The sequence below is a fragment of the Chrysemys picta genome, chromosome 6 (assembly GCF_011386835.1).
Source record: "Chrysemys picta bellii isolate R12L10 chromosome 6, ASM1138683v2, whole genome shotgun sequence".
Lineage (NCBI taxonomy): Eukaryota > Metazoa > Chordata > Testudines > Emydidae > Chrysemys > Chrysemys picta.
Window position 1 is genome coordinate 96,473,290 of NC_088796.1, and position 25,999 is coordinate 96,499,288.

At 39.2% G+C, this 25,999-nt stretch overlaps 2 protein-coding genes across 5 annotated transcripts in view; one reads left to right on the forward strand and one right to left on the reverse strand.

The window, feature by feature from the left end:
- The window catches only part of LOC101932249 (cytochrome P450 1A5-like), a 68,353-nt gene extending 56,922 nt beyond the window's left edge, over positions 1-11,431 (forward strand). The window contains exon 9 of the transcript XR_006174484.2: positions 9,922-11,431. The gene's annotated coding sequence lies outside the window, so the exon portion shown is untranslated. The remainder of the gene's footprint in view (positions 1-9,921) is intronic.
- The window catches only part of LOC122173758 (golgin subfamily A member 6-like protein 22), a 95,532-nt gene continuing 71,561 nt past the window's right edge, over positions 2,029-25,999 (reverse strand). For all 4 annotated transcript variants that reach the window (XM_065549402.1, XM_065549400.1, XM_065549403.1 and 1 more), the window contains 10 exons: positions 22,421-22,501; positions 20,098-20,220; positions 18,934-19,026; positions 12,091-12,151; positions 11,425-11,531; positions 6,559-6,762; positions 5,925-6,091; positions 4,927-5,078; positions 4,077-4,156; positions 2,029-3,076 (listed from right to left, as the gene is read on the reverse strand). In XM_065549402.1, coding sequence (XP_065405474.1) covers positions 2,942-3,076; positions 4,077-4,156; positions 4,927-5,078; positions 5,925-6,091; positions 6,559-6,762; positions 11,425-11,531; positions 12,091-12,151; positions 18,934-19,026; positions 20,098-20,220; positions 22,421-22,501 — 1,203 coding nt within the window. In that variant the 3' untranslated portion in view covers positions 2,029-2,941. The remainder of the gene's footprint in view (positions 3,077-4,076; positions 4,157-4,926; positions 5,079-5,924; positions 6,092-6,558; positions 6,763-11,424; positions 11,532-12,090; positions 12,152-18,933; positions 19,027-20,097; positions 20,221-22,420; positions 22,502-25,999) is intronic.

Sequence of the window (25,999 nt, forward strand, 5' to 3'; positions counted from 1 at the left end):
AGTTATAGATAAGGTGCCAGTAAATGGTGCTCAAGCATACATAGTATATAGTTCCTGGGTTCTGGGGGACTAATAAAACTTTTTGTGCACTACAAATGGCTTCCTTTGTATAGCACTTTACATCAGTGCATAACAGTCAACACTTCATCTAGGTGTACTGAGACCTACAGCTTATTTTAAAGCACCTTACAGTGTGTCCCTAAATAATGCTGGCCAGTTATATTAACCGAATCAAGGACATTGGACCCGGAGATCTTTTAGGTTATCTGTGCCATCCCCTGCCACAATTCACTGTCAGGAAGTTTATTTTATATTAATTTTCTTTCCATTATTGCCATCAAATGTATTTCAAGTTTTTTCTATGTAAATAATAGCGCCCCCCTCACCCCCGAACATCCGTAAATAAGTCCCTTCTGTCCTTAGTGTTTACACTGGCTCAGATTGTGTCAGGGTCTGGTGCAAAGGGACTAACGAGCACAACTGTCATACACTACACCAGACCCCTGAGGTCAGTGAAGTGCAAGGATTTCTTCTTCCTAGCATCTTCAGAGGTGTAATGAATTCTTTGATGAAGGCATGTTAAAAGATTTTAAAACACGAACGCCACATTAATGTGAAGTTCCATTTAATAGAGAGGCCAATGGATAAACCCCCCATCCAGAGGGCATGCAACATCATCAACCCCCAATCACTGCAAAATACCTTTTGGGAACTAGTGGTGCTTGTATGAAGAGGGGCAGGTTGTGAGGGGACAGAGTGGAGGAACCCCTGAGGGGGGCCAGCGACAGCTCCAGCCACCGCTGCGGGGGGGGAGGGGGCGGAGGGGAGAGGGGAAGCCCCAGGGCCAGCCATTGCTCCAGCCACCCTGGGATCACTGCTCAGGCGGTCCCCAGAGACAGTCGCATCGGCTGCTGCTTGGGTAGTCTCTGGGGCCAGCTGCCCGGGCTGCCAGAGGAGGGGCCAGTGCGGTGAGGGTAGGGTCACTTCAGCAGTGGCTGGTGCGGCTGGCTGCAGGGCCATCCGAGTGACTGGCTGCAGAGCCGCTCGAGCAGCAGCCTGTGTGTCTGTCCCCAGGGCCGCCTGAGCAGCTGGGGTCAGCCAGACTGGCTGCTTCAGAAGTCAAAGAGGTCGCACAGAGCCCTAATAACACAGAGGCCTACTAGTGACCCAATATTACCTTTTGCTTAGCCACCCTCTGAGCTGTGGAGTGTTCCCCAAAAAGAGTCAGTGGAAGCACAGAGCTCAGGAGAACACACTTCCAGGTGCAAGAGTAGGGCCTAGAATCCCTTGGCAGATCCAGGAACAGACTTTAGCCAGAAGAACATTCGGCCTGTTCCAAGATTTGAGATTTAGGCACGAAATATGTACTTTAAACACACCTATCTCTCAGGAGAGTGTGGAAGAAAAACATATCGGGCTTTTAAAAAAAAGTCTAATTATAAAATTGGACAGGGAGAAGAGATAATTATATTCCATTTTCCCATTTAAAAAAATAAACTAAGTGGAAAAAAGTCCACACCCAGAATCATATTTTCTATTGCAGGGTACCAGTCAGAGCTGTGTAAAATTAAAAAAGACACTTTGCCACTTGTCCTGAGTTCAGCAATTTTTGATGCAGTTTACTTTAAAAGAGAACTAACGGCCAAAAAAAAAAAAAAAGTCTTGCTACAGCTACAGTCTTCAGAAACAACAAGGAGTCTGGTGGCACCTTAAAGACTAACAGATTTATTTGGGCATAAGCTTTCGTGAGTAAAAACCTCACTTCTTTGGATGCATAGAGTGAAAGTCTTCAGAGTAAAAGAAAAAGGGCTTGTTTTAGACCTACAATTACTCTTCAGACTGCAAGAACAAGAGACTCTTAACTTTTCTCTAGGTTGCAGCCTCCTCTCTCGGATCCAGTTATTCTAGTTAGAATCTAGGAGGAGCTGGCTAACTGGTGAAATGGGGTTTAACCCCTTCCCTGTCAGAAACTGCAAGGGCTCCTTTCACCCCAACACATACATATATTATATAAACACTACAGTAACATGATCTTTATAAACAGGCTTTATGCTACAGATTTAAATAATAAAGTTACAAAACTGAATCAAGGTTCTCTCCCTCTTATTACTCTGGAATATTACAGGCCAGGGGGAAAAGAGGACATTTAAAACAATGGAGAAATACATGCATGTATATTAGTACTGGATAGCTATCTACCATGCCTGGCTTCATTTCCCAGTCATGCTGCACTCAGTCACATTTACACAGAAAGGAGCCAAAACCAACATGAATTTAAACTCAAATGGAACTATCAATATTTAGACACACTTTTCTAAATACAAACATTTAAAATATTTTTATTTGTATGTCCAAAAATTGTTGGAAAGCAGTCAGAACTGTGGTTTTCTTTCACTAACAAAAATAATAAAGTGATGAACCATTTGTAAAACTCAATTTTCTTGTTTAGAGCTGACTGGAAATGTTTCATTGTACACAATTTCTTTAAAAACAAACAAATAGAAAATTGCAAACATTTTCTCTAGAGTTTCAACCAGCTTTAGTGTTGGTGGGAAAATTTCTATCATTTTGCTGAAGAGTGGACATTTATTTTTGCAAACAAGTCATTTTCTGACCAGCTCTATTCCTGTTAATGAAAGTAGGAATGTGACATACTTTAGGTCCTGATACTGCGATGTGATCAGTGTGGGTGCATCCCTTTGATCCCTCACAGACCCTGTTAAGTTAATGGGGTTCTGGGGGGGCACAAGGGGACCCATCCATCCAATCCCATTGCGGGTTCAGGCCAGATTTTTAAAAATTATATTAGAATGCTTCTAAACTTGGGGTCACAATTCCAAAAGCACCCAAGTGACTGAGGAACCAAGTCCCATTGAAAGCCAATGGGACTTAGGCTTCTGCATCATTTAAGTGCTTTTGAAAGTTTTGCCCACTCTGTCAATCAGTTTTCGCTCCAGGGCTCTTTCATAATGTGCTTCTCTGCTCCACCCTTTCCACACAACACCCCCTGATCTGTGATGGGGGTCTCTGCCCAAAGCTGGTACATCCCTTGCTGCTCCTTTGTCTCATCCACATCCTAAAAATATAAATATTATTAAACTAACCAATAAAAGTTTTACAGTTCATGTTCATCACTTGTCAGTGCAGCAACCCAACCAGGCACCAACGTGGAGCCAGTCCAATTCTAGAAGAATTAGCTTAGCTGTAGGATTGCAATATACATGCAACCCTGTGTGAGGCCTTGGGGGAAGGACTTAATGTGAATTAACAATAAATTGGTATAAGAAGTGGGACACCCCACTGGAGTAGTAACTGCTGAACTAGAGACTTAATAGTTAGTCCTTGTTTGATATTAACAATGTCGTCTTTAAAGCCACCTCTGTATAATTTATGGGAGAGAGAAAATTCCTAATGAACAATGTATTGTGGCTGACCTTGGATTCCAGGCAATGGGGCCTCTTTGACAGCTCTCTGCATTACCACAGGAAGGAATGACTTTTGTGAGGGAGCATTTTGCATCAGGTCATTTTCATCAGAGCAAACCCATTTCAGTCAGGCCTTGCTATATTTTGTATCTAATCTACACTTTGTTTTAGAATGAAGTATAGTATAAACGGTACCTCATGCTATTATGAAATAGGCAGTCTGAACGACTGAAATTCTCAGATGTGTGTGTATAGAAGTCCTGCCATGGGTATCCAATGCTTAAAAGGCTGAATAACCACCAAGGAATATGAAAGATTCATAGGAGAAAAGTGAATAAGTGAGTATACACTGTAAACCCCAAAGGATAGATTACATGATTTGCATTATGGTGTTTTTTTTATTATAAATGTGCTTAGTGGTTGATGTTAGACTCTTCTTAAAAAGGGAAATAGATAAACGTATGATATATTTGCCTAGATCTGTGTGTAATTCTTACTGAGAACTCTGTTTTAGGGATAGGCACATAGCACATGAGGGCAGAGCATACAGTACAAAGCAAGTATCCAAACCCTTAATGGTAATCAGAGGAGGGTTATATATTTTCTTAATTTTTCCTGTCCTTTCATACCCAAAACATCTTAACACGTTACCTGTGATTTTCTGTTGAGTGTTTGCATGGCTTCATCTGGAAGGTGGCTTTTCTCATCAGCATACTTTTTTTCGTCAGAATCTGGTCAGGATTACAGCACAGTTACTATAGTACAGTATATACCTTTAGCAAATCAAAGCATATGGCCAGTGTTCAGCCAAGAGTTCTAAAATTCCCTCCCCTCCTCCTCGACCATATTGCTCAGCATAGGTGCAACATTTCACCCACATCCTGTTGCAGAATCAGGGAATAAGTGAGCTGAACATTTTGGGAGGAATGCCATTGTGGTACTTCTAAGCTGGCCTCATTAGTTTCTGTCCTTTGGAAGCAAAGGCAAGTTTCTGAATTCAAAGTGACACAAGACTTAAAGTCTTCCCATAGATAGTCTGAAATAGCAGTGCTAACAGAAGTGTGAATTTCCCCATCCATTCCCCCATTTACGGTATTAACTATCAAGTCAGATAATGATTTTGCAGCCTAATGATAATTTAAGGTTCCATCTCCCTTGTAAAAACTTCCATTTTTGAGGAACCTCGTTACAATACTGTAGTGTCACAAACACATTTTGGTCTTAAAGTGTAGAAGACACAAACCAATGTTTTTACGATGTTCCCAGATTATGCTATAGCCTTGGGTTTTACAGGACGATTCAGGAACTGGGTTAAAATACATGTAACCTTGGCTGTTTCATGCTTCTAGTACCTTGCAACATAATAAATCATAAGTGTCTTGTTATAACCAAAAAATATGCTAAATGCCTTTGGCTTCACTGATAAACAGGTCATACAATCCCTAAAATTAATTGGCTCAGAACAGTTCAGTTCTTCTGAATTAAAAGGAAGCTTTCTCACCTGTCAAGGTTAAATATGGAGAATGTTTGCTAATCCAGTCTGGGATTTCCCCCTTTTGGATGCAATCCAATGCAATCTTCTCTGTTTCAGCATATTCTAATTCAGACTTTGCAGTCACAAGATTTCTGGAAAGCTTCACTGAAAACTGTTCCCTATAAATTATTCAGAAAGTCAAGAGGTCATTAGGAATGGTTTACTTCTTTGTTGTGTTTCTAGTAGTCTGCACAGAGTGTACTGGAGGAAGGATTTTGGAAAAGAAGTGGCAGAAAAGTATTGGGAGGTTGTCGATTCCTTCCAGTTTATATTTCTATGAATATATATATAGCATGAACTAGCTAAATAGGCTTATTTCAGCAATGTTTGCTCTTTGTATATTTTAGGTTCTATAAAATACCAGATGAAAACTATTCAAACCAGCTACCAAGCTGTGAGTCTGTTTGCTGTATTTTTATTGCTGGTTCTTTGCTAAGCTCTCAGACCCACTTCTTTCATGAAACATCCAGGGAGACAGTCTCTACTTTTATTTTTCCATATTATGGATCTGAGAAATAAACACTCCCTAAGCAGGGGCTTGACATGAAAAATCCATAGACAAGAATGTCTGGTCTTGACCCCACAGACCATAAAAAAGGCCCCTAAATATGGATTTACATCACAATAAAGCATCCAATGAAACTATTGACATATCCACATTGGGTCTGCAAAACATATTTATAAAATATATGGTAATCATCTGATTCTTTCATGATATTGCATGGAATGTTATCAGTGTGAATTATGGTACGTATAGAGTATACATAATATACTGTAATACCTAAACATTCAGAGCAAGGGAAAGGACAGTTATCTTTAACATTGAATTACTCTGCTTTTGACAGTTTATAAAATATGACATAATACGTTCTATTTAAACTTCCTTTTTGTGTATCTTAGTATGAAAACAACCCAGTATTCTCTATATTGTGTTTATGTCCTGCTTTACTAAATATCCCATATACCTTTTGTAATCCGTAGGTTTATTTCCATAAATAACTTTATAGGACAGGATGTCAGCCTGCGCATTATTAAATTCTTCTTTCCGATCAGCCCTTTCAGCATCATTCTTCTCAATAAGCTGATTGATGCATTGTTGTGCCTCAGGTACATCACAATATATAGTGTGGACCTAGTATGGATTAAAAATTGGATTTTTTCATATTTCCCTTAATTCTGGAGCACTTATTTGCCATTTGCGTGGTTCAGATGCATTTTTTCTGCTCCTCCAGTGTGATTTTTTCCATGCAGTTGATCTCTCATTTGACAAAATTGGCAATGAAAATAATACCAATGAAACCCTTTAACTGAATTCCTGATGCAATCAGTTTCTTTGGGAGTTACCATTTACCTCTGTATGGTGAATTTCAGTGGGGTTCAGGTGCCTTACTCCCTTGAAAATCCCAGCTGTAATCGTTATATAGAACATGAATTTACAAACACACACACAAAATAAATATATAAAACCTACATACAGTATAATATTTTTCTTATTTTAATCTATAAAAATCTTGAATAAATTCATATATTTTCTAGTCTTAGAAAACCCCATCTTAGAAAACTCAACAAATATTTTCCAGGGGTCTAATTAAGATTTACCTTGCTCACAAGAGTTTTTAGTAATGTTGTAACTGTGATTTGAGGTTTCATTGTTTCATTGTGTCCACTCTCGCTTTGTAGAAGTTCAGCTACCTCTCTCTCTCGTTTATGTAAGGACTGCTTTGCCATTTCCAGCATGGCCTGTGCTTTCCACAGAAATTCTTTTTGCAGCAAATGTTCATGTTCCTCCACCTCGTCAACTACCTGAAATGTAACAAAGCATAAGTCACATTCATATTCTGGCTGGAACTAGGATCTGGCCCAATAGTTGCAGAATCTCCATGATTTTAAAGGAAGAGATGGAGCAAAAATGGAAAAGAGCAGAAGAGGTAGTTAGAAATAGGAAATGTTGGTTTTTATCATTGAGAACTTGGATTTGCAATTGAGAGGATCAAACTAAGAGAGATTTTTGTACATAGCCTTATGCTGTCTAAAATTACAGAGTGGGCAACATCAGTAATACTGGGGGAGATGGCTTGTACTTTAGAAATCACAGGGAGTAAATGTTTATAAAGCCATAATAATGGAAAATACAGAGTGATTTCCTTTAGTTTCATAAACAAATAGCTTAGAAAAGCAGCCATTATGGAATTTATAAAAATGTCTGCATCTTTTATGCTTTATGTTATTCCACAATATAACTGAGGCATCAAACTTTTAGTGATTAATAAAAAAAAGATACAAAACCCAAAGCATACATAATCTAAAGAGAGCATAATGTAACTGAAAAATATGTGGAAGTACATGATTAGCAAGTTATAAATAAAGTAGGAATATAAAGTAAATTTGACAGTACTATCCTAAAAAGCTTTCTGCATTAAAAATCCCCATATGCCTACATTATGGAAATAGATCAACTGGTATAAGAGACAGTTAAAACAAATATTCTGCAATTGAGTCAAGCATGAAATGTTATAAGTAAGTCTCAGTGTAGAGCTCAAATAATATTAAATTGTGTTAATTTCTCATTAATTGTAAAGTAATAAATATACATGGACAAAAACTCCATCAATAACATGAATGAACAAGATCTTTAAGTTGCCCTAATCTTTTAGAACATCTCTATATCTGTTATACGGTATTTTATAAAGTTGTAATTCACCTTATGACACTGCTAAATGAAGCTGAATTAATCTATTCTCTGCTAACTGTGCAATAGGCCATCTACATTCAAATGGAATTATCCTCCGAGATCACATGAATCAAGTATAAAGCATTGCAAAAAAAGTGAAATTTTAAAAACTTTAATTAAAGGTAAAATTGTCAGAAAGACTTTAAATTGGGAATGAACATAATTTAAAAATAGTTAAATGTGGATAACTGAAAGGCTGAGGACTTTATAATGGTAAAAATCCTTTTATTCCTAGGTCATTGATTCAAACCAACATGCTGGTCGTACATGAAAGCAGCTACCTTTCATCCAGTGGCTTTTCAGAGGCCTATATACATTGAGACTGTGGTAACAGTGCAATTCCTACTATATATTCACTGTACAATCTGTAATTTGCATTCTGTTGTCAGTCTTAGCAGATAGCAAGGTTTGAATGGACCATAAAGATTGAACTACCCTTTCTTTCCTAAAAGGGGTCTTCAGGCCAGTGTTGGGGTGGATAGGAAGCTTGCCCTGCTAATACTTGTGCTGTAACTCTTCTGTGGATTTAGGGGACTTCAGTCTCCAAAGCCGAAAAGCCAGCCAGCACTGAATTCATTTTTTGAACTTACTAGGAGGAGTGAGTTGCATTGCAGGAAGTACTCTCTCTGTGATATTGTACAGCAGAATATACAGTAAATGCAGTTATAGGTCTGACTGAAAAGCCCGATGTGATTTATAATAGAACATGCAAATATGAAAAAAATCTTGTAAATATTCTCTCATCATTATGGTACTTTCCACAAAAGATTTGGAACTCAAAGCTGGTTCCATACACTGTAACTCTTGTACTTTGACAGTAGCATAGTATTTACCTCCTTCTCCACAAATCTGTTTTCTACAGTTTTATGAAATAAATAAAGATGACTATGGCTTTTTGACATCTAGTATTTCATTAAATAACAATAAAATCTACATTAACTGAACATTAGGTTGCAAGGTTCAATCACTCAAAAGTTAGGAAATCCGAGAATTAAGTTTGCCTCTGCAACCTTTATTTACCCTCATATGTATATGCATTATGTCAGTCTTTAATTACATGATCACATGCTATTCTTTCCACATGACCCTGCCTCCTCATCCTCATTTTCCTCTCCTCTCTCCACCTCCCACTCATTCCACTGGCTCCCATTTCCAGTTCCCTTGCTCCCTCCCTCCTTGTCCAGTCTCAGCCTCCCACCTATGCCTATCTTTCCTGACACCCAGTCTCCCCCGCACCAAGTTCCGTGTCCTGATCAACTCCTTTGGCTGCCCTCCCTCTCCCCAGCTCTGACTCTCTTCTCTACATTAGAATCAGGTTGAATCCTCCTCCATCCTGCCCAGGTGCCAGCAGCAGAAGCATAGAGATCACAGGACAGAGTGTTTCCCTGCTCTCATTTCTGGTGCCTGGCACCACAGTGACCCAGAGCAGCAACTGAAGGGCCTGTTCAGCCCCTGCAGCCCTGGAATGGTGCATGCACTGTCCAATATTTAGGAGCGGTGAGGTGATGGAGCATGCTCAGTGAAGACAGAATCTTCTGATAATTTAGCTGCCAAATCCTAACAAATCTCTATTGAGCATATGCAAAATGAAATTTTTCAAAGGCTTATCACTGGGCCAAATTTGAGTGAATTTTCATGGCGAAGGCAAATGACACATCCCTGACACCATTACCAAATTTCAATCCCTGCTCCAAAGCATATGGCACTAAACCTTCTCAATGAAACAGTTATAAGAAAATTTTTAACACAAGGAAAAATGTGTTTTTCCTCAATCTCATTTTCAGAGATGGCAGAACCATTTTGGCTGAAAATTTCCAAAAAAATTTCAACCTAAGGCCAGCAACTAGAGTTGAATATTTCAGCCCAAACAGTTAAAGTTTGGCAAAATTATAAACAACTGAAAAAGGAATCTTACAATGGGAAGTGCTAGGCAACCTTAATATAGACAATGCTACTCGCATCACATGAATAAACTTGTCCCATTATTATAACTACTACAGTATTGGACACTAAAACCCCATATAAACATACTGCAACAATATTAGTGTAGTGCAGTGTTTGTACAGTACTTATTACTAGAACTGTGTGACTAGTTGGCAGTGAATAGTTTATCACATCAGTTTGGCCTCTTTCCTGCTCACTGAATTTTCTTCAGCAGATTGTGAGTTGAACATATGCGTTATTCAAAAGTATTCATTAATTTTTTTTCTTTTAAACCCAATGATGTACAGGTCATAATGGGAAGAAGGACTTGACTGTCATGTCCTTAAAGCGAGCAGTTCAGAGAGGGCATGTTTCAGTTTTCTACCTTGAAATGATGGGGTACTGCTGGCCTACTCACATCCGAACGCCCTACTCAAAGACATGCATCTGAGAAGCACCTTTACTCCAGGCTTAGTCTGGAGAATACTTGTTGAATACAGCTTGTTCTTCTCCATGCAAGGAGAAGAGCAGTTAGAACATAACAGGTTTCAACTAGCAAGCACCAGTGAGGAGCTAAGGCAGAAAAGAAGGTGACAGCCACATTTTCAGAGAAGTGGAATTTCTATAGCAACAATAACATTTCCAAAAATAAATTCTGCACCTATTTCAATAGTCATGGAACCACAACGTTCATGGAATCTAGATTACAGCTGTATTTCAACTAGTCCCCACCAATCTGTCATTCTCAAACTACACACATATTTGTATGATAACACAAGTGTAGTAAGATGAGGCCCTGAGACATAAACCCTTGGTATCAGAGGCCTGGTATGAAGCCTGAGGCCTGAACTGAAGTAATGTCAAGACATTGCTAACATAAAGCAAAGTTAGGCTGTGAGCCAGAGGCAGGCCCTGCTCACAGAAGGTGGCAAGAGGAAGACTGCCAAAAGCACATATACACATGAAAGCACTAATAAAATGAACGTATGCCAGGACGGCACCAGAACAGCCTGGTACGAATACATCCCACACAGATAACAAGGAACATGCACACCCAGCCTAAAGATAGTATAAAAGGACAATATGATGGATAGACAATATGAAAGAACAATACAATGGATAACCAATACAATGGATAGCCAATATGATGAATAGATAATATGAAAGTACAATACGACAAATAGACAGTATGATGGATAGACTTATTTGTTCGAACCAATCTGTACAAGAAGAAAGGCAACACCCTAATGCATAGAGGTGCTGTACCTCAGTACATTCAGTGATGCGTAACCTGTTTGTACCTGTGTATAAGAGTGCATCCCTGAGTGGACGTCTTTGTCTGGCCTAGGGGGCAGTGGCCACTGACTGAGCCGGTCCATTGCCAGGGAGCACATATGTACTAGCAGAACCATAGATATCTAATCCAGGGAGCTAGAACCTGTGTTTCTCTTCGACAACAAACCTGGCCAGGTGCCTTCGTACCTTATCGGAGTCTGTGATCATTGGGGGTTCTCTCGGGGGTCTGCTGTGTCAGCTATCTGCACAGAGCCGGGGCAGCACACAGAGGGAACACACGCACGCAGCCGACTGATATTAACATTGAATAGAGCAGAGCACCACACCGTAGCCTCTGACGACATTCCCATACCAGCTGGACACCTTGTTTATTTCAACATTTACCAGACTGACTGCCTTTGAAACAGCTTGAACAATTGTAAAAATGATGCTATCAGAAAACCAATTACATTTTCATTCTTCCATTTTGTGTTCAGTTGTTCTGCCATAGCCTCTAATACCCCTGAAACATCTACCTTTTCTGCTGTAACTAATGCTTTTTCCTGAGGAAAATCCATCTGTAAATTCACAATCTCTTGCACTTTTTCCATATTCAGTCTGATCCTCTGAAGTTCCTGCAGTGCTGAATTGGGAAGGAAAACAAGAAAGAAAAAATCATAAGCATTTGCAATACATTTCCTAATTAATAACTAATTGTAATCCTTTACTGCCAGGGTGGGGATCAGAATAAACCTTGATTTATAGGATAAATGTTATTTTTATTCAAAAATATTTTGTTTGTTAATATATGAAATGCTCTCTAGAAAAAAAAAACACATTGTATTTTTTTTTATTTTTTTTATTTTTTTTTACTTATTTTGAGACAAATATTATGGCTGGATTTTTAAAAGGTCAGCATAGTTGTATGACTCTTTCACATGTCTATCTTTCCATGATATAATAAGGATAATCATGCTTACCCTTGCATCAGGGAGGCATGCAAGGAATTCTCTACAACTTCAACTGCATTTATAGCCTGATCCAAAGCCCACTGTAGCCAATGGTAAGTCTCCTTGTTAACTTTGGATTAGGACATAATAGAGCTAATTAGAAGTGAGGCTACACTAAACATTGAGAATAAAGAACAGATTAAGTATATCTACCCCATCTAAGCAATCATGTGTCTGAAATATGAAACTTACTCAAAGAGTGCTGAGTATACAGATGATCTAGTTTTTGAGAGAAACTTTCTAGAATCCAAGTCTGCAAAACATGATAGGAATGCAATTAGGAACACCGGTTCTTCCCAATGAAATAATAAATAATAATCAGAGTAATAAATCACAACTTAGTTTTGTTCAGGTAAACAGTATTACTATAAAGACTATGAAGCAATATTACTTCATTATAAATATCAACGGTTAGAAACAGAATACCAGAGCTACAATCAAGATCGATCAGTCTCTGCTGATTTTATCAAAACTTGCTCCCAAATGTCATTGATATAACTTTTCTGTAGCATCTGTCCTCATCAACAAAGTCACATTATACAGTATCCTTTTTTATACAATAGTTGGGATACATGTATTGTATATTACAAATTATGGGCTTCTTTTGTTATTACTATTTGTAGTATTATAGCAGCACCCAGATTCTCCAAACAGGAATGGGTTCCCATTGTGTTAAACACCGTACAATCATATAGTAGGAGAAATCCCCTGCCTCAAAATATCTTCAAACCCCTACTCACACAAGTAATCATGGAATCACTTCTTTTCTTGAAATATGATGTTACCTTTCTAGTCTTTTTATTTATGGTTGATTCTCACTGTGCATTGCTTACGGACTGGTAGGTTTAGTTCTGATGTATTTTTATTCATCATGTATTAAATGTACATTAATTGTAGCAATCTATTTCATCCCTCTGAAGTTGCCCCGATTGATATGTACAGAAAAGGCACTTTTCCAGCACATTAGGTGTTGTGCCATTTTTAAAAATACTAATACTCATAAAAACCAAAGAAAATCAAACAACTTCTCCTATCCAGGAAGGAAAACAAAACCAAATTCTCCTCCATGCACAAACCCCAGCATTCAACACATCCTCCCTCCCCAAATACCTGGGGGTGAAGGCGTGGGGGAATGGGCTTTGCAGTGTGCCTGGAAGATTAACAGATATGGGCTATCTCAGACCAAGGTTGTGAGGGAATGAATTTCAGAGTTCGGGGCTCCTTAAAGGGAATGTTCTCTCCAGTAGCTTGCTGACTTTTAATTGAGAAGGCTCCAGTTTGCATATCTCCCTGGCAGTGTTGCATGGCATTTAGGTCCCAAGCCATTTACGGCTTATACAGCAAAAGCCACACTTTAAACTATCCACAAGAAGAGTTTTTGTAGTTACTTGATATAAAAAAAATAGACCAAATATCTAATACCAAATTCTTATGAGGGAGACTGGTTAAGATGTCTGGTCTACTTATCTGAAAATTTGAATTCTTCTGAATAAATACTCATGTATAGCATGGCTAATCAGCTACCTGCTCCACTATGTAGCCACAACAGACTGTCATGTTTATTATGTCATGCACCAGACTGTACCAGATTATGTCCTGCACAAGTAGGCAGTACTGCCCTTAAGCACTTACTGATCAGTTCACCCCTCCACCTGGCATGGCTCTTTAAGAGATTAAAGGTCCAGTTATAGAAACACAGACCTGGGAGATATTGAGACAGAGGAAGCAGCCCCATGAGTAAGTTGAACTTGGGAGAAAACCCTGGTACTGTTTCTTTAGGGGTCTTTACTGTTTCTTTAGCAGACAGCAGGAGGCAAGGCTCTGCATCTCTCCCAAGAAGAGTTGGGAGAAGGGGACCAGCATAAATGCTGCCTCCTCCCTCATGGCAGGGCAGATGTCTGCAGATGCTGAAGGAAGTAATAAGATGCTGGGGTGGAAGCTGGGTTAGCAGGGAGGAGACACCAGCAGGAGAAGGCTGCCAAACTCTCTGAGCCTGAAGACTAAGTGGGGCCAGCTGAGGGATAATAATTGCTTGAATTACCCAACTCCACAAAGAAGGCTGGGGCTGCTGCGATGAAGAGAGGCATAAAAACAGAACCCTGTGCCATTGACTTCAGTGTGACCAGGATTTCACCCCATGTATCCAGCCACAAGCTACATCACTACCTTCCCATGGCTAGCATATAGGCTACAGAACAATGCTGGAGTTGACAATACTCTCTAGCTGCCAGTATGGCCCCAAATGGCCATTGGCAGCTGGTGTAAATTTATAGCAGACTTCAGGTTGCTCTAATTAATAGCAAGGAATTAATCAGGTGCATATCCAGCCCAGGTTCAGGGAAGCATAAACACGGCTTAAAACACCATTTTCATCAGCTCCTTGGTCACAACTGCCTATCTGGGCTATTATCTCCAAAGGCGTATCACTGGATTATGACATTACAGCACAGCAGCTGCTGATTTCCTTGACAGTGTAAAAGCATTATCAACGCACTTCTGGGCATGATATGATAACACAATGAAACAAATTAGCTGTGTTTGCTCAAAGGAATTCTGGACACTAGACAATGGGGGATATCCAGGCTCCATTGTAGTAAGTGACAAGACTCCAATTGACTTGAATGAAGCCAGGATTCCACTCAATATTTTATGCCACAATTCTGTTAAATAAAATTGTGGGTATTAAAATACCCCTACTTCCTCTGTGTGGTCTGATGACTCCTGTGTTTGTGGAGTCCTGAATATTTTCTGAAAACATCCAGAGAGCCATAATTACTAGTCATATTAAATTACTAAAATATTCATGCAACTTCCCTAAAAATACATATGAAAAAATTTCTATGCAGAACAAAACCAAAAGGTGGCAGTAGATCATTAACTAATCATTGATTCCTCAAACTACTTCTTGAAACATCTTGTGACATCTTACTATGGATGTTCAGTATTTTATAGACAGATATGGTAGAATTCAGTTCAATCATTTTTGTTGTTGTTAGCCAAATATCCACTAACTGTATCCACAAACTGTGAAATTCAAAATAAACTCATTGGCACAAGACAACACTAAGTCTTGGCAGCATTCCAAAAAGGACTGAGGCAGTTACCTGGATAATGGGAATATCCAGAGTTATAATAGTGTGGATTTAAAAATCAAACAAGACCATGGGTGAAATTCTGGCCCTACTGAAATCAATGGGAATTTCCCCACTGACTTCAGTGGGGGCTAGGCTTTCATCCCAGTAGGTTTGGAAAGGATACATGTCCTCAAGTTTCAGAGCATAATCCAGCCTGGAAACATTAGAAGGAGCAGACTACAGGAATTGTGAGGAGTGCGGTGCACTCAAGTCATACACGGTGCCTATGCAAAGAGACAAGTGATCTGAAGAACAGGGGACACCTATGAGCCAGGAGACCCAACACTCAGAGAAAGCCTGCAGAGATAGAGCTAATCAGAAAACGGAGAGGCAAAGAGTCATCTGGAGGCCAACCCCACAGGAAGAGAGGAGACTCTGCACAGAGATAGTTTGTTAGATTCAGAGGCAGGTGATAGGGACACAGAGGGGTCATTTCCAGTGTGGTCACATGTTAAGGAGGCCAAACTACCTCAAAGACTGTAACTGGCTGAGTCTGTGGTAAAGACAAGACTCCAACTCAGCTATGTGCTAGCAACCTTTGACTGAAGGGATATGGGGTGGGGCCCTGGGCATCAATTATTTGTTTTTAAAGTTTATATTAAAATGTCTGTAAATTAGGGGAAATTTATCATGATCAGTGGAACTGCAGTTAGAGAGCCAATGTTTCCTGGAGGGAACAGGGAATGCGAAGAGTTAGGCTGGAAACAGCTGAGCCACATGGAAGAAGCATTGCACAGGCTTTAATAAAGTTCCACTTGTTCAACTTAACCTGCATTCAGCTTCACTCTTTGCTAATGAGACATGTTCCAGTCTGGAAATTCTTGTGTTTCAGTGTAAAATGTGAACAGAAGCAAAATCTCTTACTCCACCAGTGGAGGTGGGAGTAAGTGCCGTCGACAGGGAGCCGCGGAGGTCGATTTTGCCGCCGTCCTCACCGTTGGGTAAGTCAGCTCCGATATGTCGAATTCAGGTACACTATTCGCGTAGCTGAATTTGCGTATCTTAAATCGACACCCCCCGTAGTGAAGACCTGCCCTAAGTACTTGTCTGCAGTAGGAATTTTGGGGAAAAAATTTCCCAACATTGGTAACAGCGCAGCTCCACCCATTGTAGAAATGGTGCAAGCACTAATTGTTAGAACTGTTTATACACACATTAGATGACTAGGTTTCAAAAATGCTCATGGCTGTGAGACCTTAATCCACATAAGAACTCCTGCCACTACCACTACCAGTGGAGTTGCATCTGTGTCAGTAATAGTTGGTAGGTGGTTTTTTTGGGCGCGGGGGGGGGGGGGGGAGCGTAGTGTATTAGAGATGGTTGGAACATTTCTACAAAATGAAATTTCATCTAAATGTTTTGTGGAGACATATCGGGTCAGGAAGTTTTGCAAGTGAGATTCTCTATAGTGGTGCTTAAGTCACTGCTTTGGGATATGGAAGACCACGGTTCAAACCTTTGCTCTCCCTGAATCAGAGTGATCTAGGATGAAAAAGGATAGTAAGGATTTGAACCTAGATCTCTCACATTCCAGGCTATATGCACCCATAAAACATTCCTGAATAAGAAAGCTCCAATAACAGGCAGTCTAACACGATTCTATTTTTACTGAAATGTTTGCTTTCATTCTGCATTGGAACAAAGATTTTGAAACCTTGAAAGCTGTGGAAAAACAGAATAGTTTTTCTCCAGTCAGCTCTAGAAAGTATAATGCTCTTTATTTGCAGCCCAAGTGTAACTGAAAGTACTCCCTTTTTATGTGTGCTTCTGCAATTAAACAAAACCAAAGAAAGCTAAGCCTCATTATTCTCTCTTACACCTGTTTTTCACTGATCCAGACAACCTTGATATTCACTGATCAATATTAATGTTATTCAAAGACATAAATGGAAATGCAGTTAATTTTTTTTTATTTAAAACTATCATAATTTAGGGAATGCCATTATGACAATGGGCTCTTGTCAAATCTGATGACATGGGAAAAATGAAATTACTAACATTTGAGATAAATGTTTCTTTCATTGCTTTGTATGTCAGCCAATGGTTCCATGCTGTGGAACACTGTAGCAATAATAATTTGGTATATAGATGTCTGAATATCCCTTTAAACATGTGGTTGCTCACTCTGCATATAAAATTTCAATAATTACTCAAGAACTTTCCCCTCGCAGACCTGAAAGTCCTGGAACAAGCCATTACTCTGCATACTTTAGTAAGGGCCAAATTGTGAAATCCTCACCCCCGGTGATTTGTACTTTACTTCACAAGTCCTATTGAAGTTAATGAGACTTCTTGTCAATAAGATACTACTCAGTGTGAATAAATGCATCACGATGTGGCTGTGAATGTTTTCATATGCTTCCATGATAAGTTGTGTTTTGGGCCTTTTTTTTAATCTACAGTCATAGTTATTATTTTGGGATTATAAAGGGTATTTGAGGAAATACTGTCCCTTTAACGTCTTTATATGAAATATTAGTACTGGTACATTTCAAAATCTACTTTAAAACACAGAAAATTATAAAACAAAACACATTTTAGAAAAGAGCTTCTGCTCTTGGCTACCGAGATGTAAATTTGGTGTAACCGAGAGCAGAATCTGTCACTGTGTATAATACATAGTAACAGTCTGTCCTTTTCCTACAGAGCACAAGTAAATTCAGAACTAAGACTGAAACTCCCACAGTTACAGCTGTCCTCAAAAGGCACGTGCTATTTGTGAATCAAAATGTACCTTAGCATTTATAAAGGAGTAATTTGAAATAAATGGATTTACACTGGTGTAAGTGCAAGAAGAATCAGGCCCATATACAGCATGCATTTTCAGTAGGGTGCTCAGAGAATATGTGAAAATTCGGGCCACCCCATTAAAGACGATTTACATAAATCCCATGCTCTATTTTGAAAATAAACCTGTTGGTGGCGCTTACTCAGTTCACAGTTGCACTGGTGTAAATAGGGGCTGACTCCATTGAAGTCAATGCATTTATCTCAGTGTATAATTGGCGTGAAGGAAAAGAATCAGGCCCAGTGCTGTATCATGACCTTTTGATACACTGTAATGCATTGTATTACGTCCCGAGGCTGTTGTCCTTATAAACAAAATCTCCCAAGAACAGAATGTAATGGAGGTGTTTCAGTCTTTCAAAATACTGTGTGACTGAAGTACTTTTTAGAGAACAATCTGATGATGACTCAGTGCAGAACAAAGTTTTAGAAAATCAAAATGAGATGGATAATCACCTATGTCCAAGTGATGCTTGGCACAATTGAGGAGGGGTAGGAATAAAAGCATCTTTCTGCCACTTTTGTGGCTGCCCAATCCTGGCAGCTGCTAGATTTCCAGGCTCTTGGTGTAACTTGGAGCAGCCTCGGGGCTTCTCTAAATTATGTCCAGCTGTCCACAGACCCAAGGGGTTGTTCCATCAATGAGAGATTGTCCAAGCTCAGGGATGCTACAACACCTTTTCCCTGGGAACCCCCTCACCCCAAGTTGTAGGAATCCTTAGCTGGGCAGGTTTGGCAGGTTTCTGGATGCTTTGCCCCACTAGAGCAGTTCTGATCAAGTGCAATGGGCATGAAGGATCTGGTCCAATTTGTTTAATAAAAGTTATTTTTGTTAATTTAAGGGCAATTATTGGATAAAAATCAACATGTTTTGTGGTTTCTTATCTCTCCTGAGCAAGGGGATAGGAACAGGCAATAGTATGGCTTTATAACCAGATACAAGAAAAAGGAAATAATGTAAGTAAAGATATGGAATTTGCAAAAGTACCTAAATGACTTAGGTGCATAGGCTGTTTCGAAAGCCAATGAGACTCATGTTCCTGCAAGTCACTTAGGCTCTTTTGAACATCCCACCCAAAAACTTGAAATAAGAAAAAAAACTTGTTTCAGTTACCTTTTCTTCTGCCCATTTCTCATTTTGTTGCTTTATCTGGTAAAGAAGATCTTTATTTTCTTGGCTCAATTGCCCGTTTTTCTCCTTCAGACTCTGGATGCATTGGAATAGGGCAATAAGGTAGAAAGTCAAACCTTTTGTAACAGATCTTCATTTTGTAAAACAGACATTCATTTATTCCTATCCATATATTTCAATGAAACGTAAAATGTAGTGCAGACTCCTAACCTCTGTGGATCAGCCACACAGGGGGACACAGGCACCCTTGCAAATTTGCTATAAACACACATAAAATGGACAGATTACTCTGAAGATACACCCTGCTTACCTAAAGCAAATATTGTACATGCATGAACTTATTTCTTAATGGGAGAGAAGAGACAACGCGATTAACCATGGCTATCTATCTACTACCAACAGGAATTATACAACTTATATTAGCTGAATATCTTGGTAAGTTAGGTCTTTCTTAATAATATTAATGAAAAACGATACCTATTACCAGGTGTGTAGTTGATAAGATGTGCAATTGTGCAATCTAGCATGGGAGAACCGTGCTCAGGGAGTCCATCCCTTAAATTGGGGTGAAGATAAGCTCAGGTATGAACAAAGCCTTGGAAAATGTACAACATAAAGAACAATCCTGCTCTGGCAGGGGGATGGCCACAATGTTATGCTAGGTCTTCTCCATCACTACATTTCATGACTTGATTATTTCCATTTGATTTCCCTTCCCCTGAGAAGAACTGATGACCTCGTTTGGGAATCAGCTCCTTCCTGGTTCTGCTCCACCATGTGGGAAGCCGCTTTCCAAGCAGCTTTGTGGCTCCTAAGTTGGGGCAGATCTTATGAAGTGACAGCAAAGGCTAATCAAGACTGCATATTTAGGACAGAGTGAAAAATAAAATTGAAGGGTGAAATCCTCACTTGGCATAAATCAGAATAGATGCATTGACATCAAATCTATGATCCTTTAGACCACCTGAGGATTAGGCTCTGAATAGCATGATTTTCTGCAAGGAAAATGTACAAAAATAGGTGAAAGTATTTTGAATAAATGTCTATGAAGTTCCATGTGCTTCACTTTACAGTTGTGTCACAAACTGCCCAGTGAGCATGTCTGCAATTTTCATCCCTGTGATGAAGTTTGAAGTTCTCAGTTACCTTAGTTGTATTTTGCCATTGCTTATTTTTCTTGTCTACCAACTCTTGGTAGGCTTCTAACTGGGCTTTCAGGATCTTCATTTTTCCACTGTGATGATTCTTTAGAACGATTATGGCCTGCTCCTATACAAAGAAGGTTGATGAGAAAAATAAAAAAAGCTGGCCTCAAAAAGCAAACGAAAAAGAAAATCCTAAATTTTCCAAAAGTTTCATTAAAAAAAAAAAAAAACCCTTGGCTCCATATTCTCATCTCTCTGTCACCCATCAGCTTTCCCTGTGCATCATACTGACTTCTGTATGTATCTTTGGATACCATCATTGGGATAAAACCTTTGAACAAGTGCTTCAGGTCTGGTGCCTTTTGTTCCTTTCTCCCTCTCAGCAGCTATCAGAAGTATATTTGTCTTTGAGAACAGATCAGAGCAAATTATGCTAAGAAGAGCACTGAGATCAAAGTACCTTAAACAAATATAGGTTTACTAGAAAATCTACATGACAAACTAAAATAAATACAAACAGGAAAAAACATAGCTAGGTTTCAGTCTACATCCAGACTTACCTAAGTTGGAAAAACAAAACAAAACACCCTCCCACCCTTGCACTCTTACTAGCAATAAAGGTATCAGATAATAAAGTATCTATACAACTTTAGGGCCTCTGGGCATGAATCTGATCTCACTGGTGTAAATTAAAAGCAATCCTATTAAAATCAGGGCAGTTATTACTGCTGTGAAACTGATGAAATCATCAGGTGCCCTGTGTTTGTATTAGTCTCTTTTGGTCTGTCTGTCTGTCTGTCAAAGCATGGCTATTTTCCTTTCATTGGCTGTGTCTCAGACTTGCCATCTGCCAGAGGGATACTCCCAGCTTTCTGTTTTCCTGCCCCCCCCCTTCTTCACCATCTCTGTTTATACTCCTAAGAATCTATGAAGTCGCTTAAAAGTGGTAGGTGTGAGTGTTTCAATTAGATGTGAAATCATACATGGTATTTGCATAGCTATCTGGTGTATTAAGTTAAGTAAATTCTGTTCTTTACCCAGGAACAATAGTCATTTTCTGAACTCTCTCAACACTAGATCTGTAATCTTTGTTTCTTTAATTCCATTTCCCCTGGGTGTTTCCAAAGCCTTTTTGAACCTGCATACGTGTCAATTTTTTTCTTTGTATACACTTTGGATAGAATAAAGTTCATTTGCATGTTAACAGTCCCATCTGTCTAGGAATTGGTTGGCTGTCTTTCCCTGGACCAGCTAGAGACTGCAAGAAAGATAGTGACCACAGTGAAGAGATATGGCTAAGGCAAAAGGTCCCAGCATGTGCTTACAGGACGGCTTACACTGGTATGGATACATGTGCATCCACATGGCCATTGTGCTAATAGAACTGCATTGGCAAGGGGTTTATGCTGCTTTGAAAAGGGAATAACTGTGCTGGCAAAAGTAGAGGCTTTTATTGGTAAGAGACAAAATTAAGTGTGGACACATGCTTAACTAAGCTGAAAAAGAGTATTGATTTGGTAGAACTTTTTACTGTAGATCAGACCAAAGCGTCAGACAGAAGGCATCTCCTTTACAGTCCCAGTTATAATAGCAAGGTGATTATGTTTCCTGATTTTACAGTAATACTAATTTGTATCAGACATGATGTCTTCAGGGATCATATCCCCTCCATCACATTAACCACTGCAAAATCAGCTATCAAAAGAACACATCTATGCACTCAAAACAGAAGTAGAATGGGATCAGTGTGCAAGGTAGAGATTGAGAAGTATATACCCCATAAAGGTGAATGCCAGGAAGTTCTTGTAGCCAAAATGCTTTTCAGTGCTCCCCGTGTGGCAGTACAACTCTGCACTACCCCTTGCATATGGCACAATCTAGCTCAATATGTATATTCTTTGACATAATTTCAGTGCTTTTAGTAATAAAGTCAGTCACTAGAGGGAGGTCTCATCTACTAAGAATGAGTGAAGCAAGTTTATAAACAAGGAAGTTGAGAAAGTTCCTGTATATACACTGCTGCACTTAACAATCAAATAAGAAAAAGGAAAGTAAATATAGAAAAAGGAAAGTAAATATAGCAATTCAAAGAGTGTAATCACATGATAAAAACTAAGAGCAGATTTCACTGCACCAGAGAATAAGGGTTTTTTTGTTTGTTTGTTTTTGTTTAAGGAGTTACAGGTGATATTTCTGGAGACTTAGATTGTGGAGCTGAATGAATGTAAATAAGGCAGAATTTGGCCCTTCATAGCATATTGTTGGTAAAAAAAAACACCTAATGATCTAACAGAACACTGATGTTAATCTTACAAGAGAATTACCTGGCTATCTTTTCTTATAGAGTCCAATTCTTTGATTACCTTCATGTGTCTGATTTTCATTTGTTGCATATCTTTTACAATCTGTGGAACATGGAAAAGGAGACAATCAACTCAGTGCACTCTTAACTAAGCTCAACTGCATATGAACCATCAATAATAAAGAGTGTGCTTCTTATAAAATGCTAATTATAGCTTTAGTACATGGGTAGTACATTTGCAAACACATATGAGTAACTTTACTCAGAGAAACAGTCCATTAAATTGCAGAACTAAGCCTTAAGATGAGAACAATTATTGTGTAAAGTATCAGAGGGGTAGCTGTGTTAGTCTGGATCTGTAAAAAGCAACAGAGAGTCCTGTGGCACCTTTAAGACTAACAGATGTATTGGAGCATAAGCTTTCGTGGGTGAATGCCCACTTCTTCGGATGCATGAAGTATTATTGTGCAAATGATTACATTTATTGGTTTAAAATGGCATTTTTCTGTTCCAGTACTGGACCTCTATGATCTTTCTTTCCATTGTAACGGTACGAGTCAACTCCTCTTGGGGTTCAGACAACATGACTCAATTGGTTGAGTGGCAAGTGGCTTTATTTTAACAATATTCTCTCTATTGCTTCAATCTTTTCCCTTTTGAATTTGGCCTAAATAGAGCAATTTTGAACACGATAAGTAAATAGGAAGCCAGCAAAGCAGTTGGAGGCTGGAGGTGAAGTAATTGCACTTCTTTGTACATGTGAGATGGTGGCAGTGGCACTTTGCACATACTGAAGTCTGGAAAGCCAGGATTCTAACTAATGGTGGAGTTGATTGCAGAGTAAAGTTGGTGCCAAGGTTAAGAGCAAAAGAGGCAAATGGAAGGTTTGAGTGGAGAAAACTGATGGAAGAGATTACAAGATGGAAGAGAAGCACTTTTGACTTTCATAAATCTAGCGGAAGGAAGATGAGACAAAACCACAAGTATATCTGATTGGGGTAAGCAAGAATGAGAGGTCATTAATGACATTAAAAGATATTTACAGTACAGTAGCATCAGTGCAAATGTGTTTGCTAGGGTAGAGATAAGATGATTAAAAAGGAAAACAGAAATGAATGATCAAAGAGCAGATGGACATTTTGAGAGATGCAACTAAAGTCTGTCCTCATTGCAGAGGTAGAGCCAACACCAGAAGAGGGAAAGAGCAATTTGATAGGCAAGACTGGAACAATGTAAGAAAGTGGCTAGGAGAGACACCTGCATAGCTATAGTGATGTTCCAAGAGGAAGACATTGTCTATGTTTAGAGCTGTACAGAGGTCCAAGGGAGTGAGGACAGAAGTAGCCAACATCATGGAAGTGGGAAAAAAAGGAGGACAGAAGTGGCTATCATCAGCAAAAGGCTGCATTGGTTCAATGGAGGAGAATTGTTTCTGTGTTATAGGCTACATGGATACCCAGATTAAAAATGAACAAGGGCATTGTTATGTGAAAGTGATTAGAAAGTTAAGGAAAAGTTACAGTTGGCAGGAAGGTCATCCCTTATATAGAGAGATAATTGGCACTATAGCAAATCCTATTACACCAAGTCAGTACTGTGGTAGTAGTTACTGGGAGTAAAAGGAAAAAGAATGGACAGTGCAGATGCCTATGCTCAGCTGTCCACATCACTGGACCATGGCAACTGCAGACTAGGATGGCACTAGCCAGTTATTGCTGTGTAGTGCAGACTGCAGTCTTACTTTCATTGTGAATTTGAAAAAAAAAAAATGAAATACCTCAAAATAGATATGGACATAAGGCTCGCCTCAGGCATTTGTCAGATTTGGATAAAAAACAGATGCAAACATGAAGGACTGGTAAAGCTACCTTTTTTGCTACAAAATAGTGAGTGGTTTCAGTGCAGAATAGCCCTGAACCCTCAGTAACTCAGGCTCACCCACCATACAGACACTTATGTGCTATGTCAACAACAACAGTTACAAAAGGAAAATTCCACTGACACTCTCCCATCCCAGCCCTGCTGTGTTCTCCTATTTGCTTTTTTGAGTGCCAATTTTTAGGCACAATATCAAATTACACAATACATTTTGTGTATTTTTATCTCATGGTGAAATGTAGCAAATAGAAAAACAGTTTAATTACATTAATAACAAGTATAAGTAATAGAAATGTGCAGATTCCAAAGATCTGGAGCTCTCCTGCAGATTTCCTTGGTTGCAAGTTTCCATTTAAATTTAATGGAATGCAGATTCTCATATGAGTGAGCAGCTGATCCAAACTCTCTAACTAAACCTGTTCTTAGGCTTGCAAACATTTGGACAACTTTGTAAAATGTATTATTATTTTTACTTGCCTCAACCCTTCCTAGTTCCACCTGGGACTGGAACCAGTGTCACCTGATAACTAGGTGAAAAGCTATTTTCCTAAGGGGAGGTAACAGCAATCTTGAAAGAGAGGTCACTCTTGTGAGATTACCAGTCCATCAACAATGAGAAATGGACAAACCTCAAAAGGTTTAGAATTTGAGCTAAATCTTGCTCTCTGTTGAGCTAGGGCATGAGAGAGAGGGGGAAATAGTGCATACAAACCCTCACCCTACTCCCTTTTTGTCGAAACCCAAGGATCACTAGAAATGACCCATGCAGTACACTCCGTCGAGGGCATAGTCTTTAGGTTAGAGGGCATATCCATCCCCCAAAGCAGGCAAGTGCATATGCTGCAGTCATCATCATGTGCTACTCAATAATATGGCAGCACATAGTGCTCCTGCTCAAAGGAGAGGTGTGTTTCATCCACTCCTTGCCTTTGAATCCTATTCTAATCAACCAATGTTCATTAGTAGATAGAAAGGTGAGTTCCTTCTCACTATTTCATTATGGACAGGGTTAACTCTTAAGGATCAGTGCAGATCGGGGTACTCAATAGGCAGGCCGCGTACCAAATCCAGACCACTAGTTTCTTCTGAAAGGACCCCGAAATCTTTTTATTTACTTATTTTTTTGTATTATTTTCTCTGGAGTCTGGACCTTGACTATACCTTGACCAAGAAATTTGGGCCTTGACAAAAAATAATTGACTACACCTGGTGTAGATGCATAATTAGAGATGAGCCCTAACCAAAACCAAAGATCCAAAGAGCCTCAAACTTCAGAGAGCGTGGTGAATCCAAACCTGGATACTGATTTAGATTCAATAGATGGGCCATATGACTGTAAGAATTGTGAATGTTTGATTTTATTACATCTGGCAATAAATGGTGCTTTCCTTAAAGCCCTGTGTCCCGAAGGCATGAGATTAGGTGAGATTCTTAGCTTTCATTGCTTTTTTTTTTAAGTACATTTCTAGCCCGTATGACTGCAGAATAAAGCTTAAAAATGTGATGCACGTGCACCCTACAGGCTCAATAAATAAATAAACAAATAAATAAATAAACCCAACCAGCAGACAAAGAACCCAAGATTTAACCCTGGGGGGGAGGGGGAGACTTGACTTGATTTTTAAATGCTTAGCATTAGCACTACTGCTCTAATAGGACAAGTCACATAGCAAGTATTTACAACTGAATATTTGCACTTGTCTAATCAGGGAGCAGAAATATT